The 18,307-nt window shown below is 40.1% G+C and overlaps 1 protein-coding gene across 8 annotated transcripts in view; it reads left to right on the forward strand.

Annotated features, from left to right (window-relative positions):
- Nucleotides 1-18,307, forward strand: part of DMD (dystrophin) — a 1,951,117-nt gene that overhangs the window by 1,878,857 nt on the left and 53,953 nt on the right. For 6 of the 8 annotated variants that reach the window (XM_058659083.1, XM_058659078.1, XM_058659081.1 and 3 more), the window contains 6 exons: nt 5,150-5,316; nt 8,309-8,420; nt 9,756-9,892; nt 10,614-10,652; nt 14,810-14,875; nt 15,985-16,050. In XM_058659083.1, coding sequence (XP_058515066.1) covers nt 5,150-5,316; nt 8,309-8,420; nt 9,756-9,892; nt 10,614-10,652; nt 14,810-14,875; nt 15,985-16,050 — 587 coding nt within the window. The remainder of the gene's footprint in view (nt 1-5,149; nt 5,317-8,308; nt 8,421-9,755; nt 9,893-10,613; nt 10,653-14,809; nt 14,876-15,984; nt 16,051-18,307) is intronic. The other 2 variants (XM_058659079.1, XM_058659085.1) reach the window with 1 other exon arrangement.

Consider the following 18,307-nt stretch of genomic DNA (forward strand, 5'->3'; position numbering starts at 1 on the left):
TTCGGTCTGTCCCTATGTATTTTTGCTAGAATGATGAAATGGAATTTTAAGTGAGTTTTAGTTTTAGTTCTGTTAGATCTTTGCGGATGCTTTCCTGATTTTTATTCTTTCCTTCTTTATGGCTGGATAAAAGGAGAAGGGAGTATACTGCTAGGATACAGAACTGTGTATTATAAAGACAAAAGATTGAAATGGAGCAAACGAGCAAGTCCCCATGTCCTGTGCTCAGCCCTGTCATGTGACAAAGGTGAGCTCTTTTCGGAGAGCCACACTGATGGATCTGGGGATCTTAGGAGCTAGAGAGAAACTTGAAAATTTCCAACCTTGAAGCACTGGAGAATCTATAGTCTTTTGAAAGAAGAGAACATTGTACAGCTTCCCTTGGTAATTCACACTAATGCTTTAACAACTTTCAGCATCAGGAAATTCTTCCGAATGAGTTACAGCCCAAATTCTTCATGCTGCTTAAGCCTGCTTCTTCTTGTGTTCTCAGTGGAGGGATTGAACAGCTGGTCACAGGCCCTTATGCAAGAGCCATTCACATAATTGAAAACTGTTATTAAATCGCCCCTTCAGCCACTCTTTCTTGCTCATTCTCACTCTTTTCATGGCTAAATAATCCCAGTTCCCTTACGCTGTTCCTCAGGTCTTTCAAAACCATTAATTAGCGTTGTGCCTTTCTGCCAAGACTGCTCAAAGTTCTAGGTCAGTTGTAGCTACCCGAATTAGATGCTGTTTCCTAAGAAGGATTTCAACAGCAGGGAGAGGAGTAAGATTATTTCCATCTGCTGTATTTTCTGTGCCTTTAGTTGTATATTGCACACATAGTCTCCCTCGTTGATGTTTTTACACCTACATTTCTTGCTGACTCAGATTTTCTGTCTTTTAGATGAACAGAAGCTATGTTATGCTTTCTCTATTAACTAGGAATTCCTATTCTGTTGTGTGTTTTTCATAAATTAATTAATCAGAAGGCAGAGTTGCAGAAGGATGGCGAGAGAGCATGCGAGCGTGCTAGCATCATCTGCAAGTTCACTGCTCAAATGGCCACAGCAGCCAGAGCTGGGCCAGTCTGAAGCCAGAAGCTTCTTCTGAGTCTTTTACATGGGGGCAGGGGCCCATCTTCTGCAGATGTCCCAGACAGATTAGCAGGCAAGTAGATTGGAAGTGGAGCAGCCGGGACTTGAACTGGCACACCTTGGGATACTGGCTGGCAGTGCAGGTGGCAACTTTATCTACTATGCCACACTGCCAGCCCCTGCGTAACATGTTTTGATCCATCATTAAACAGTTATTTAAACATCAGTAGGAAAAACTGTATGTAAACTTGGAATAAGCCTAATTTGGAATAAGCATCTGATAGAAAGAGCACGTGAGCCAGAGAGAAAGCTCTAGAGAGAGATACCAGCCAGGTCCATGTACAGATTCACTCCCCCAGTTGCCTCCAAAAGCTGGAACAGGGCCATGGCCCTAGGTAGCAGCCAGGACCTCTATCCAGGTCTCATACGTGTGTTGTGCGGACACAAATACTTGGCCCCTCACCCACTTCCTTTTCTGGGTGCTCTTTAGCAGGAAGCTACATTGCAAGTAGAGGTGGGCTCCGATTCTGGGCACTCCAAGAAGGGATGCAGGCATTCCCAGCCATCTAAATTAGTAACACTTTTCAAATATTTGCTTTTCTGTAATGGTTTGTTTCTTGGCTAGGGTTTTTTTTTCTTTAAGTTGCTTTCTAGGCCACTGGAGCAAGAGATTGTTAATGGTGCGTATTGTAGTTGAACAGTGAACAAGTCACATGACAGTCTCTCATTGTCTTTGCACCACAGAGAAACATGTGCAACAGAGATGAAGTGATCATAGAACTGAGAAAAGTCATAGTTAAACAACCACAGAGGGTAATCATGGATTTGTGTTGACCTGACGTGTAGGCTGCAGTAGGTGGCTCATGTTTGACTTTGACCTGTTTGATATTTTCACCAGTGGCTTTTTTGATGTGAATCCAAAACTTAAATCTAAAATCTAAAATATACATGTTACCCATGGTAGGGAAGAATGGCTAATTTGTTGACTATAAGGGTCAGGATTCTTACAAAAGTTGATGAGATTGTACAGCACACTCAGACGGATAGGAATGTCCTTGACGTAACAAAAAGCAATCTCAACTGGGCAAGTGTAGAAAACAGCTAAGAAAAGTAGTTCCTGTAATGCCCAGTAGGATAGTAATACTTCGTGCTGTTCACCGACATTGTTAAGTTTAAAAAGGGTAAATATCTTAGGATCACTATTAAGTGTGGAAATTGTGGAGTCAAAGTTGAATTTGTTTCTTTGCTGATGGGCTCCTTTGCTTTTAGTATAACATGTGTTAAGAATTTTAAGAGGCAGTTCTAATGTGCAGTGTTTCCATAATTAATCTGGCCTTCTTTGCATGAGGTGTTTTGCTAGTTGATTGATCTGTTGCACACACTGGGAAATGCTGTCCCAGAGATTTTAGTGGAATAGAAAACAAGTGTGAGCCTACAGTATAAGAAAAGGAAGCATTCCAAGTATGCTGTACTGAGAAATTCAGGTACCATTTCCAGTAGATCATGTTTGGAGGATAGTTTTCTAAGGACAGTGGAAAACTGAGCCAAGCCATATAAGAAAGAAATGAATAAGGATGAAGAGTCATGGACAGAGGCTGGCAGTAAGTGCAGTGTTAAGTGTTAACACTGTAGGAAGGTTAAGCTACAACCAGGGATGCCTGCATCCTCTATCAGATTGCTTGGTTTGAGGCCTGCCTATTGCACATCCAATTCAGCTCCCTGCTGATGTGCCTAGGAGGGAAGTGAAAGATGGCTCTCTGAAATAGGTCTACTAATATTTCCATTTTGTAGCAGAGGGAAATTAATACACAGAGAAAGTTGTTTTACCAAGGTCACCCTGGCAGGAAGTGGCAAAGCTGGGGTTTGAACTCTGCTTCCATCTGCCATGTTTGTGGACTTGAACTCAGTTTGATAAAGTGCTTCTGACAATTGCACCTGTACACACATACTCAAGATCACTCTTGAAGGACATATACTGTCTCAGAGGGGTGATATTTATATAGTGGCCAAAAAAGCACAGTGGCTTGGAGTTGGGGCTCTGTGAAGGCTGATGTCACAGCTCTGGTGCCATTTGAAAAGGATGGGGTGACTTGTGTGGTCCCTTTCCTCTTTGGGTTCTAGAATTCCTTTTATTATTCATTCATTCATTCATTCATTCATTCATGTATTTATTAAGAAAAACAATCCACAATGTACCTCTGTGATGGCACCCTACACAGAGAAAAATGCTCAACAAAAGGTTTTGACCAATAGTTTGAACTGGTACTATTGGTGGCTGGGAAATCCAAAGTTAAATCGCTCATTATAATGCTGACAAATTTATAATTAAGGGTAATGACTGGCATACTGCTGAAGTGGTGAGTATAGCCAGGTTAATCCCTCTTACTCCAAGCCCTCCTACCTTATTGTCTAAAATATGCTGGATTCTACAATAGGAAACCATATGCCAAAAGAAAGAAGCAACGTGGGTTTCAGTTAAAATACTTATTACTTGCATGACGCTAAGGGCTCCATGTCTCATAATTGGTTCAAACTGATGGTGGAATAGCTAAGGTCCCTGCCCCTTACTTCAGGGCAAAAGCAAATGAAAATCCTCTCTGGAGGAGGCATACTCATTCTCAGGGTGTCCTCAGAAAATGCTTTTAAGGTCAGAGTAGTACATCCTAAAAAAATCACACAAGAAGTCAAGGTGAATGGGAATCAGCAGATCACAGAAGGAAGATGTGTACAATCCGGAGACAGAGGTGGCTGTTTTGGGCTGAAGGAAAGGGCTGCTGCTTTACTCCGCAGATAACTCTGACAGCTAGGCCTGGGCCAGGCCAAAGTCAGGAGGCAAGAATTTCTTCCAGGTCTGCCACATGGTTGCGGGGGTCCCAAACACTTGGGCCATCCTCCACTGCTTTCCCAGGCCAACTAGCAGGGAGCTGGATCAGGTATTGAGCAGCAGGGACTTGAATTGGTGCCAGTATGGGATGCTGATGCTGTGTAAGTGGAGGAGACACAGCTAGGCCGCATTATGCCACAGCACCAACCTTGATTAAAAAAATTTTTTAAAGATTTATTTATTTAACTTGAAAGTCCTATGGGGAGGTGTGGGGTGGAGGGGTCAGAGTTGGCAGGCTGCAAAAGTCAGAATTGGTAGGATGCAAAGCCAGAAGCTTCCTCTGGGTCTACCCATGGGGACAGGGTTCCAAGGACTTGAGCTCTAATCCTCTGCTTTGTCAAGCCACAAGCAGGGAGCTGGATTTGAAAGTGGAGGAGTGGGACTTGAACTGGAGCCCATATGGGATGTCAGCACTGTACACAGAGGATTAGACTGTGCCCCTGCCCTGACAGATTGTTTTTCTTTTTGACAGCTGTATTTATTGCTGTTAAAAAAAAATAGATACCATTGAAAGTATGTATAACGAATCACGCACTGTAGAAGTAACTTTGAAAACGAGCAGAATTGGGTCTGTCACAGTAGCATAGTGGCTAAATCCTTGCTATGCGTGCGCCAGGATCCCATAAGGGTGCCAGTTCATATGCTGTCTGCTCTGCTTCTCACCCAGCTCCCTACCTCCCATTAGTTCTGTGGCCTTTGAAATGTCTGATCTGCATCTCACTGCTCTTGTCTGGAAAATGTGACTTTGGAATCGTGTGGATTTAGATGCCTCTTGTGATTGCAGGAAAAGTAGAAAAGTAGATTCCCTAGAACTAAAGAAATCCATAGTTCCGCAGCTGATTTACTTCGTCTTTCTCCTTTGCAATTTGATTAGCAAACATTTGCAGTTTATTTCTGGCTAACTTTCATGTGTGTGATCGAAAACTGGAGGTAAATAAAGCAACATTGAGGTATGTGTTTTGCCTTCCTTTCGCATCTTGTCATCTAAGTAGCCAGGAACAGTAAGCGCAGTTTACTGAAGCCTAAGGGACTGGGGTCCCACAGGTGTTAAGTGAATATTTGCAGAAATGAGCTTTGAAAAACACAGATTACGCTATGCATCTATGGTTATTTCTCTTTTACTTTGTTAACTTTCTCCTCCTCTTTTCTTTTTTGACCTGTTTTTTTTCTCTTCCTGTCTTTACAGGCCAATAATAAGCCCGAGATTGAAGCAGCACTATTTCTGGACTGGATGAGACTGGAGCCCCAGTCCATGGTGTGGCTGCCTGTCCTGCATAGAGTGGCTGCTGCGGAAACTGCCAAGCATCAGGCCAAGTGCAACATCTGCAAGGAGTGTCCCATCATTGGATTCAGGTATCCAGAAGCAAACCAAAGCTACTTCCTTCCCTTGTAACTTCTCACCTTTTTATCATTGGCTCCTTCATCTCCTGACCACTCACCATCAGTTTCTTCCTCTTCATAGTGGGAGAAAAGTAGCCTGGCTGGACCATCCATCATTCCTGGAGCTCCGTGGTCACTGAGATATTTTTGTGGGTCTGACTCATTAGGCAGGTGTCCCTATCCACCTTGACTCTCCGAAGGCCCATTTTCCTTTGAACAAGACTGGATGCCTATGTCTACAGAAATGTTTGTGTGTCAAGGGCATACAGATTAACTGTACTGTGTCCTTTCTAAAACCAAAACATTTCTACCATCTATCTTTTCTCATGGTCTTTTCTATTTTTGGAAAGCCACAAAAATCAGTTATAACTCTAAGGGATTCTTCTCTTTGTGGAACGACCATTATGGTAGCTTAGTGCTGTATTTACCTTGCATCACCTTTTCCTTCTTAAGTAACTAGAATTGTACCAAGTATCCTAGAATTTACATCTTTATCTGAGTCACATCACGTGTTTACCATAGTGGCCTAATGAACTCTAAAAGGAATTGAAAAATATGGAAGTATGTGAGCTAAAAATTCCCATTTTCCAGCATAAATTTAAACATAAAAGGAAGGAGCATACTTACTTTCCAATTCTACTTCTGATCCAGTTTCCTGCTAATGTGCTGCTTAGGGAGCAGTAGGCAATGAATGGCTCAGGTCCTTATGTCCCTGCCGCCCGTGTGTGAGACCCTAGCTCCTGGCTTTGTCCTGGGCCGGACCTCGCAGTGGTGGCTGTTGGAGGAGGGAAGCAGCATGTGGAAGAATTTTTTTTTTTAAATTACTTCTCTCCTTAAAAGCCTCTAGTTGCTTCCCAGCTACTTCAGCTGTAAAGACCTTTCCCTGGCGAATAAGGCTCTGCATACTTTGGCTCTTCTTCAAGTACCTCACTGACTGCCACTACCTGGCTACAGTTCTTCCCACCCCACACTGGCCTGCTTGATGTTTTTTTTTTTTAAGATTTATTCATTTTTTATTACAGCCAGATATACACAGAGGAGGAGAGACAGAGAGGAAGATCTTCCGTCCAATGTTTCACTCCCCCAAGCGAGCCGCAACGGGCCGGTGCGCACCAATCTGAAGCCGGGAACCTGGAACCTCTTCCAGGTCTCCCACGCAGGTGCAGGGTCCCAATGCATTGGGCCGTCCTCGACTGCTTTCCCAGGCCACAAGCAGGGAGCTGGATGGGAAGTGGAGCTGCCGGGATTAGAACCGGCACCCATATGGGATCCCGGGGCTTTCAAGGCGAGGACCTTAGCCGCATGTGGAAGATTGCTCCTCTCTCTTCTCTCTGCCCTCTTTTCTCACCTTTTCTTTCTCTTCCCTTCCTTTCCCTTCCCTTCTCTCTCCTCTCCTTTCTACTAAAGGACAGAGATAAAACATGGCAGTATTCTAATATTCTTAAAATGCTGTAGAAAACACCTGGCTCTTAAATGGTTAGCCTTGTTGACCTCTTTGGGGTAACAGTGTATTTCTTTTAGTGGATTAATTTTATTCAATAATAATAATCCTAAGACCTAATTCTGAAATAATGCTACATGTAAGCGTCTGAATCAACATCAGGGTTTCTATAGTGATGAGTAGCCACAGTGCTGTAAAGTAACTGTATAGTTAGTATGGGATGCACTTAGAAGCTAACGCCCAATTCTATTGGGGAGTCTTATACTTACTGCTTAATTACTGCTTTATACCATTTTTATTCATGGTACTCTTTTACCATTGGTGTTTATCTTTGATGCTGTTCGAGGAGAGGTTTTACAAACCTCTGCAGGGTTTGTTAAAGGCGAGTTAGTCCACAATGAGTGATTGGGAAGGTAAGCATGAGGACGTAGGGCAGTTAATATCTCCATTTTGTAGCAAAGGAAAATTAAATATTCTGCAGCCTCTCATTTTCCTTCTTGGTTTGGGGAAGGGAAGAGTGAGGCGGGGGATGGCGTGTGGGCAGCCACATAGGGGAGTAGGTTTAATTTTCTCAGCTTCCTTAGCTGGTTACATTTGGATACAAGGGACAGTTTTATAAAATAAAGAAGAATGCTTTGGAAGATGTAGGAGAGCATTTTCACCTTCATTTCTTGTGCCATTATCAAATTAGATTATTTTAGGCATCATCGCTTCACTTTCTTCCTTTACCCCTCTTAAAGATGGTTGGGTTCTAAAAAAGGTAGCTTCTCTTCTCACTCTCCCATATGTGACATAAGGAATGTGTTTATTTGAATTGGCTAAGGCTCTTATCTGAGCAGGAACAGTATGAAGTAAAGAATATAGTATTCTGAAAATAGGGGAAACGCATTGCCTAGTGTTCAGATATTAATCCATATTTTGTCTTTTCCCAAGGCTTCAGTTACGACCTGTGGAAAATATCAGAAGGGATTTTTGAAGAGACAGGGAGAAAGAGAGAAAGGAAATGGCGCAAACACTTAGTTGAAGACAAATTGTGTGAGGCAATCCAAAAATGCAATTCAAGCCAAGTAGTGTTTTAATTGAGAATTCCTGTTGAAATTATTTTGAAAATAATTGGTTTAGAAAACTTTTGTCCCCATGATAGGTAGGAGGCATACAATACATCACTCTGTCTCTTCTGGAGGTTCTTCCAAATTCAAGTCTTTGCTCTTATGAAGATTGGAAATCTGCCAATACTTTCCAACTTAATTTGAAAGAGTTCCTCCTGGAATTTCAGTAAGAGCCGAGTTGCCTTCCCTCCTTCCATATGTTTACAGGATGATCTTTGTGCCAAAATGTTGTGATACTATGGGAGAAGCACCAGAGAAATCTGGAGATCGGAAGTTAATCACTCACCTTGTGGGACTAATGAACATTACATTCTGTTTCTAGCGTTAAGACAATGTGATAGGTGGTTTATTAAAGAGTGTTCTTGGGAATTGGATTTGAAGACACACATATGTGTTTGTTTTTGTTCTCTACCAGATACAGGAGTCTAAAGCACTTTAATTATGACATCTGCCAAAGCTGCTTCTTTTCTGGACGAGTTGCAAAAGGCCATAAAATGCACTATCCCATGGTGGAATATTGTACACCGGTAAGTTAGCTGGCTCCTGCACGTGAGAGTTACTTCACTGGGCATGACTTTCAGCTTTGGGCAGCATTGCAGCTCATGTGAAATGCTGTGAGCTCTGTGTTCCCCCGATGTCTGCTTGCTAAAGTAGCTCTAAATTCTAAAGTGTAGGGATTTGCCCTATCCCTGGTACCTACAGGCACACTTGGCACACTTTGCAGATGGGAAGCCCTCCAGAAATTCTGCCCAGTGAATGGACAGAATTTGCTTTTGTCACAGGGGTTGTAGGTAGACATTTGCATATGTATTTTGCATGGCCCTAGAGTTGATGTGGGGACGTCTTATGACCTTGGGGCATTTCAATCAGTGTTTCTCACCATCTGACTGTTGTATATCCTGACAGTGCTGTTGGTTTTATATAGTGATGCTTGCCAACAAGATGCTTAGTGTTTACCACTGAAACCTTTCTGCGTGGAACAGGAATTATTATCGGAGCTCCATTTGTATGGATGAGAACTCTTGGGTCCCAGTGTTAGGGAACCTGAAGCAAGGTTTTTTAATTAGGAGGCGGAACCTTCAGAAATGCCGTTGTACCTGGTCAAACCTTGAAAAGTCACCGATGAAAGCGCCTACACATTGTGGTCAGACCAACTTTGGTAAAAGTCTCACATCCTCTGAATGCTAGATTCTTGGTTTTCAAAGGGTGATGTGTTGGGTAGCAACACAGGCATTACCTTGGAGCTCACTGGACATGCAGAACCTTAGGCCCCAGCTCCTTAACTTTCTCAGTTGAAATCTGCTTTTTAGCAAGATTTGCAGGTGGGTCCTGAAAAGTGTGAGAAGCTCCATATCAGAGCATTTCTCTCATCAACAGAATCGCCCCCTCCCCTGAATATTTCATTATGTTTCTCGTTTGTGTTCATCTTCAAGAGGTAGTCTGTGATGGAGAACACACCATGCTATGGAATAGACACGCTCAGTGGGGGAAGCATGGGCTTACTGTGGACTGCATCATTTTTGAAAGACCATAAATTGTGGTAAAAGTTAGCAGTTTTTCAACCTTAGAACTTCTTTCAGTTGCCACTGGTTAGGCATTGTGATAGCTTGTATGCTTCATCTTTTCCTCACGATAACTTGGAAAGAAACAGCACTTGACCCCATACTGCAGCTGATGGGAGCTTGAAGAGGTAACTCACTGCTTCACACTAGTAACGGCCTGCTTGCAAAGCCCTTACACCACATCCCCCCCAGGCTGCCGTTACAAAATAAGTGCCTTGAGGTGCAAAACTAGCATGGCACGGCCATTTTCTTTTCCAAGTCAGACTCCTAAATTTCATCTCACTGTGATTTCCTTTTTAGACTACATCAGGAGAAGATGTCCGTGACTTTGCCAAGGTACTAAAAAACAAATTTCGAACCAAAAGGTATTTTGCGAAGCATCCCCGAATGGGCTACCTGCCAGTGCAGACTGTCTTAGAGGGGGACAACATGGAAACGTGAGTAGTGGCTAAGGCCAAACAGCTTCCCATTTGATGTAGCTGAACTCCTCTCTCAGTTGAATACCCTCCTTCACTCCACAATGCAAACAGTCTCTTCGCTTCAAATTTCCCATAGCTGCAGCCAGAAAAGCAAGCTGGTGTTCAGTTGCGATATCACCATGTCTTTTGATGGTTACTGTTTCCCAAAGAGAAACTTGGCTCTGATGGGGGTAGGGAAAGGGGAAGAACCCATTATTACCATTGGTTGTTTTCCTTTTAAGAATCATGAGACTGTTTACAAATGAGTGATTCCAGTATTTCATTTTGATTTTCTTCCCTCACAAATCAGTAGATGTGTGTCTTTTTGTATATCTGACTGTGGTCATCTCTAGTCACTTTTCTACTTGAAAGGAAATATAGTCACAGGAGATTACTTCACAGTAAGTAGTGATGATTCTCATGATCAAACTGATGGTATCTTCAGCTGTTTAAAACCTTCTGCTTGCTTTTCTCCATAATTCTGATGGCAGTCACACACCTGGGTTGTTTTTGTTTGTTTAATTCACTTTCTGCTTTGATTTGGCTGTTGCTTCCCATGGTTCATACTTCACTGGTTTTATTTTATTTCTTTGGTTCTTTCAGTAAGATTTTTGTTTTGGCTTGTTTTTTTGTTTGGTTTTGTTTTTGTGGCTGAGTTTGCTTGTGTCTCTCTTCACCACTTCATTTTTTTGTTTTGCAGTCCCGTTACTCTGATCAACTTCTGGCCGGTAGATTCTGCGTGAGTACTTCCGCTGAAGGGCGCTGCTACCACCAACACATCTGCTCGCTTGATTTTTGTTTTCTTTTCTGTTTTGTTTTGAAGACACATTGATTTCTCTTCTTTCATTTTTGATTTATTTCACCTCTCTTGCCAAGACTTTCAGTGTCATCTAGTAGAGATCAGGAGAATCAGAATGGGATTTTCACATGTTGTGCCTGCTGAAATACAAACCAGCAAGTCTAAACTGAGTTCAAATTATTATCAATGAAATGATTGGGGTTTTAGCTGTATAGCTGGGAGACATGCTTACCCATTTTTGGAGTATGTGCAAGCAAGAGCCTTTTGGTTCTGTGATAGCATTCTTTACACATATGTCTGGAGATTCAGTGTGCTGGAACCTTCTGAAGGATGCTGGCTGATTCTTTAGGGCCTGTGATAAGTAGACTATTAAAAAATCAGAATTTGCTTTAGGGTATGATGATGACTTGATTGAACAATTTCAATGAAGTGTGTGGACTTTTTATCAGGTTATGCCATGCTATTTGAAAATCTTTATCTACATGAGCTTCTAAATTTTGAATTAAACTCAATTTGCTGTCCTCTCCTAACTGAATATTCAGCTTGTACACAACTATACATTTATGCTACCATGCAAGTGGCTTCAGGCATTTTTTTTAAATCACTGTTGGTGTTTATAAATAATACTAATGTTAGTTAGCAATGGAGGATTGATATATCTCTGTACTCTTTAGGGCCTTTGGTTTATTTATTAGCAAACAAAGTATGCCTATTTTAAAGTTACATGATGTTGCATTTTTGTAATAAATATTTAGTAATTTGAGGTATACCTTTGTTCAGATTAGGTGACTATTATATATAAAAAGAGAAAATGACCAATTTATAAGAAAAGTTTATATAAGAATTCAATTTATTTTGGGGGGGGTTCTTCTAACAATTGTTCTAACATATAGTTTAAACTAGATTCTATTTTTGAACTCTATGGTGATAAATGTTAAAGTATTAAACCAGATTTATATTGCCTTTTTATTGGCCAAAAGGAAGTAGAAGACTTCCCTTTCTCTTTAAAAGCTATTTTATCATGTTCCTTCTTTTTCAGATATTATAAACTATACATAGTGAATGAACTTACCCAATTTGGGAAATTATTTAAACTGTAGTATATTCCTTGCAGGTTAGGAATTTTCCCAAACCAAAGTAGTCTATTTCTTGGTTAGGAGTTAGAAACTTTGATAAGTCAGAAACTTTTTTAAAAAAATTGTTACACTGTGCACCTGAGCTTGATGGGTCCTGGTAAGTGGATCAGTTTGCTCTGCCTTGGAATAAATTTAATCAGTTAAGAAATCCAGAACACAAATAAACTGAAGAATAATTGTTAAAATGGTAAAGAGAAAGAACAAAAATAATGAGCAGAGTTAACAGTTCCTTGAAAGAAGTTACAGTGAAGTTAATGAAAAAAAAAATCACCGCAGTTTGAAGTAATTTAAGTGTGTTTGTCTCTCTTACACTTTGAATTACCTAACTTGCTGAATAAACCCTCTGTTTTTGTGTTTATGAAAAGTTTGTTAGATTGTTCAGAAATAGTAGGATGTGCCTCTCTTGAGGAAAAACCCAGCATAGTCCATGTTTTCCTTTTAATAGCAGTAATTTTATTAAAGTCTTAACTGACAGGATTATAGCTAATACACGCAAATCTATTGTAAAGCTATCCCATTCCGGCAGAGAGCCATGTCCTCACGTGCTTTATTTTGCCAGAATTCTGTCTGCATGATGCTAACAAATCCTACGATGATGACAATATTTAATCCATTTAATATGGATCACAGGACTTGAAAATTTCCCGAGATACAGATCTTTTGGCTTTCTTTAAACAAGACACTTACTTGCCTGTGTTTCTCAACTTACTTAAACTTTTATAATGCTTGTCCATAAATGAGACTATCCAACAGCATTGTTGAACTAATCTGCTTGGAAAACTGTATGAATTCAAACCTATTAATGGACTTTTTACAAAAGAGACATTGATGGTGGGTGAGGTGGGTCATCCAGGGTGGTAAGAATTAGACTTGTTAGTGTCTGCTTTTGTGTTTAGGAGATCTCAAGGGGGAAGATGGTACCACCTTCCTTTGGAAGTGGCTTTGAAGGCTTTGCACTTGGTTTTGTTTCTGGACTAAGTGGTTTTGTATTTTTGCTAATTCTTGGTTTTTAAATGATTCTTCTCTGACCAGTTCTCCCCTTTGGCTCATTTTCTGGTTTAATAAGTGCCTCGTTTAGTGCATATGTTTTTAAGATTTCTGGTTATTATGCATTCTTGTGCTCATGCATGCTGTGATAGGTGCTTTGTATATTATGAAAACCAACATGAAATTATCCTTGAGGCTAAGAAGTAAAGCTCTGCGTTAGGATTTCTGTAGAAGATTGCTTTCAAGTGTTTTGGATTTCCATGCCTGCTTTTCTTGGTGTGCTTATGCTCCAAAGTCTCAAGATTTCCTTCTTTGAATACTACCAGCATAGCAGGTATAATGAAAAGAAACAATACAATTTTTTCCCTAATGGTAGGTCTTTAGCTTATGAAAAATACATAGTCAAAAGACTGACCGAGTCTAGAGCATGATGCACTTAGGCCAGGTAATCCAAATATTACATAATTTGATCTGCAGTGAAGTTTGCAAAACAAGCCACTGTATTTTTTTTTCCTGAAAATGAGTTACTCTAGGGTTCTAGAAAAATGAATGAAACTCTGCAGAACTATTGGGGAGAGTCTTGGGATCTGCCTGTTAAATTGGGTAGTCATCCTTTTGTTTCCTCCTAAGAATGTAAGCACCATTTAATTTATTGCAGTTTGATTATAATGCTGCTTGATCTAGTTGACATTGTCTTCATAAAATAAGACCTTTATCTCTCAGGAAAGATTTCCAGCTCTATAGTTAACATGCTATGGTGTTGAGATTATTTTATATAGTGTCTTCATTAAGAAGTAAGACATTGTTGTACATGTCTTATGTAAGCATAGCTGTAGGTAGTGCTTTTTTCCTCTTATTTACTGTAACAAGAAAAAAAACCTGAACCATATTCATCTTAGTGTTAAGACCAAGTCTTTGAATGCAACTTGGACAATGGGTTAAAACCAGAGTCCTTCCTGAATCCATTGCTGTTGACTGAGCACATTGCGCTGCTACGAAGGTGCTTTTTGTATCAGGTGACAAGTGCAACAGACTTTTTGTCCTGTTCCAAGGAAAGCAAAATACATAAGACCACACTGGTTTTTATAACAATTTTAAAAATTCCTCATGTTAATGCAGAGTATGCTACAAATGTTGAGGGCTGATTAATAAGTCAGATATGAAAGAATGAAGAAATTTTAACTATGAAACTAGTAGTCTGTGGAGCTGAGGAAAGATAGGTTGTTAGAAAAAGTCTATAGAATAGTCATTCTAATTCTCTCCTCTTATCTTCTCTTCTGCACTTTAGTACATGGTACCCCTAAATAGAACTATTTTAGATCATTGTAACACACTGTTGAGTTTAATGATTCTGTTTTAAAGCATCACCATGCAGTCTTGAGTCACTGTTTGATTCTGAAAAGTCACAGTATAGTTCTGCTGCTAAATTGGTAGATGGATTCCCTGTTTAAGAAATTGCAGACCAAGGCAGCTTGATATGTGAAATCTTCAGCAGGCTTCGACTGGAGTAGCTCCCTTACAAATTAAAATTATTGACCTTAACTAAACATACGAGGCCAAACATCTAGTTTCCATTCATTAAAAAGGCTATTAACAAATGGCCCTGGTGTAAACTGTTTAAAGTTTTAAACTACGTAGTACCGACATACTTTGAGACCTGTAGGATGTGAGAAATTACAAGGGAAAAGGACAAAATGCTACACAGAATTGATCTCCCCCAACTTTTTCTATATGCCAAACTTTGCAGAGAAATTTTTGGTCTCTCTGTATGGCTTCTCTGAAAAGCATCAGCCTGAAAAATTGCTCTCACCTGAGTTTAAAATCCTGCTGATACCTAAGCTACAAGAACAACTCAATGTGTATATTTTCCTTAGAATAAAAGCATTCTAGACTATGTCTATTACAACTGTGTGGTGGGTTTTTTTCTCCAATAATGGATGGTATCTATGACTAATCACATTTTCTGCCTTATAGGCCTGCTTCGTCCCCTCAACTTTCACACGATGATACTCATTCACGCATTGAACATTATGCTAGCAGGTATGAGACTAGTTGAATGCCAGGCCAATAATTGATTGAAATAACTAACCAAGGAAAGCTAACCTATAAGAATATTAAACAAATCTTTTCTTTCTTCCCCAATCTTGTCTGATTTTTACTAATCAGCTTGCCCTCTAACGTGCATGCCTTCCACTGCATGTTATTTTTGGACACCAGCCAGAGTGTCAGTGCAGTACAGTCTTCCGTAACCCTGACCTTTAAATCTTTCTTATAGCCTTGTTATGTTTTGTATACTGAACACATTTACTGAATTGGCTTACAAATCATCTAACCTGCTTATTAGAAAACCATTAGGGTAGACATTAATATATAAAGAAATAATATTGTTATGTGCAGAATATGAAGCACCGGCTTTCTGTTTGTGTGGTTATTTCATGCGATGCACTGCGAAGACGACAATAATTAATGTTCCTGATTCCTTGGATCTTTCTAGCCCCACTTTGTGTGTGACAGAATTTTTATACCTAAAAGCAGAATTACTAATTGTTAAATATCTTATGCCTGTTAAATCTGTAAGAGTTTGGTTAAGTTTTTGCTTTGTTTTATTTTTACACTTTGAGAAAGACTATTATCGTCTGAGATGAAGGTTTTTAAAGGTAATATTTGGTAGCAGAACGCTCAGAGAGCTTGTTGGAAATTTGTCCTTTATCACTATGCTAACTGCTGGGCATGCTTATCAGTCAAGGAAAGCAGTCGCTAGGGGAGTTTGTCATCAGGGGACGGCATGAGGCTGAAAGACAATGACTAGCAGAAGGGACAGAGTGCACTTGTTGTTAGGGAAGCTTTTCTCCTGAAGACAAAGACCTGTGTTCAGTGAAAGGATGATCAGTTTGTGGGGGAAAGGACAGGACAGCAGCAACAAAATAGCAACCTCCCTTAGAAATTGTATCATAAAATAAGCTCCTGACCAGCTCTGGTCTTCCATACCCTGTCTCAAATGGTTAAGCCAACACACACATTCTCTGATTTGAAGGATTCCTTTCTCCTCTTGCCATGATTTACCTTTTAGTTTTCAGGAATGTTCGATTAGGTCTTGAATAGATTCTAAGAAGTCATAAGTTTTAATGAGCTTTTACGTTTTTTATCAGGCTAGCAGAAATGGAAAACAGCAATGGATCTTATCTAAATGATAGCATCTCTCCTAATGAGAGCATGTAAGTATCCCATCTCTTTTTACAAAATGTTCCTGACAATGAAATTGCTATGAGGGATTTAGAGGTAGGGTAGCACAAGATACGGAAGATAGCATCACACTCATTTGATCTTTCAAGGAGCCATTCATTCAATTTTTTTTTAATTTAGCAGGAATGAGCTCATCCAAATTCTGGCATTAGTGTAGTAGCAAAAATAGTTCACCTTAGTCTCATTTAAACTTATTTGACATCATATCATTACAAACTGTGAAATCCCAAATACATTAAATGCTTAGTCTGTGATCAAACCTGCCAGATATATAAAGGGATGGAATGTTCATTTTAAACTGATGGCTAATTAGTATTTTCTCCAGTCATGGAGAAAATGAGATCATGGTATAGCGTTGATCTTCCAATACTATAGATTACTTGAACATTTTCCTTCAGAATTCCAGAGAACTGGATTTTTGTGACTGAGCATCTTCACAAGGTTAATGGATTCAGGAAGTCTTGGGAAGGGTTTCCAGAAGAGGGAATACTAAAGCAGGTGTGAATTTCTTAGTTGGGTGGTGAGCCGGCCTTGCCCACCTTTAGGAAGCAGGTGGAGTGGTGCTGAGAGTCGGAGAGAACAGCTCTGGAGGAACAGTGGAGGGACCCTGTAGCGCAGGGGCGGTGTTCACAGAGTGGAGCCCAGGGGAACGTTCTCAGGAGCCATGCAAGTGCTCACCAGGACCTGACACAGAGAAAGCTGATTATGAAGCACATGTGAAAGGAGACAGAAGGCTCTTCCAAGGGAATGAACAATGTAGCTGGAATAAACTTAGTCAAAGCCCAGTTAGGCTGTTAGTTCGGTAAGTTATGGATGTCTCACCATCTCATGTAGAGCATCGGAAGACGATAAATTTTTCACGTGTGGTTGGTGTGACAATCCAAAGCCATGTTCAAATACGAAAAGAGGCCTTATAGAGATCAGGCTAAAGGATTTGCTTTAAAGGCCGATCAGCGTAGCATTTCATCATAAGCAGTTATTGATGAGCACATGAGCATAGATGACCTCATCCGGTACATCAAGGTGATGAAGATAATAATATAGAATTTGTTTGTATGTGACTTAGTTGCTTAACAACTGAGTAACAGCTTTTTTTCCCCCCAAATGTAACTGTAATGTGTTGTCTTTTTTAGTCATGGAGGAGAGTTTCAGTATTTGAAATATTTGGACAGGAAATTGTGTGACCAAAGAAGCAACTAGATTTAAATGGCTTGAATAATGTGCTTCTTTGGCCCATAGATTTTGATATTTAGACGCTCCAGCACACTCAAATTCAGTTTGTGTCCAAATGACAGTGGTTGCCATTTATTAAAATTCCTCAAAGAATAAGTAAGAAAAGCTTCCCTATGACTAACGTTATAATGAAATGTGAAAAGTTCTCGTAATAGAATTTCAGAATGTGGGAAGCAGGATAATAAATTAGATGGGTGGCAGAACTGCTTTTGTTTCATTCTCCAGCAAAACTGAGTTGAGCACACTCAGAAAATAAGATATATTTGACTCAACGTACAATGATAAAAATCAGTACCATAGGAGCAGGTCTGGTGGACTGGTTAACTTTGCTTCATTATTCGTTTTTAATAATATTCTATAATTACTTTTAGTCCACTTTTCACTTCTCAACCAGTTATGTTGCTTAATGGACAGAGATAAAATAAATCAGGATGGCATTTGCCTTAATATGTGATTTTGTGCAAGTTTTAGTAGTCACAGAGGAGGAGCGTGTTAATGTTTGTAACCAGACTCAAAGAGCTTTGGCCTGTCACTAAGAAGAGAATGCAGTTCTTAGAAACTGGAGGTAAACAGTCTTTCCTCAGAGTGGAGCAAAGCTTTCACAAAGTAATTTCTCCTGTGTATTTAAGAGCTCCACTTTTCCAGAAAGCTTGCGGCTGCCTCCCAAGCTCTTACGGCGCGTTCTGCCACCTTTTCTCCCCAAGCCGAGTCCCTGAAGACTTGCTCTGGGGACAGAGTTATTTTCTTTTTCTCAATTACCTTACGGGCTTTTTTGTCCCTTATTTTTTTTTTTCTGTCGAAGCAGCAGTTGAATGAAACCATCATTTATCTGAAGTATAATTATTACCATCCTGCTGCCAGGACTTCTGTAGGTTAAAAATTAGTTTCCTGAAGCAACACATTAGGTATATTGCTATCCACTTAGGAAAATATTTACTCTGGTATTTTTTAATGGCTGTAGGTTTTTTTCCTAATCATTGTCAAACAGTAGTGTGG

Source organism: Ochotona princeps, chromosome X, assembly GCF_030435755.1.
Source record: "Ochotona princeps isolate mOchPri1 chromosome X, mOchPri1.hap1, whole genome shotgun sequence".
Lineage (NCBI taxonomy): Eukaryota > Metazoa > Chordata > Mammalia > Lagomorpha > Ochotonidae > Ochotona > Ochotona princeps.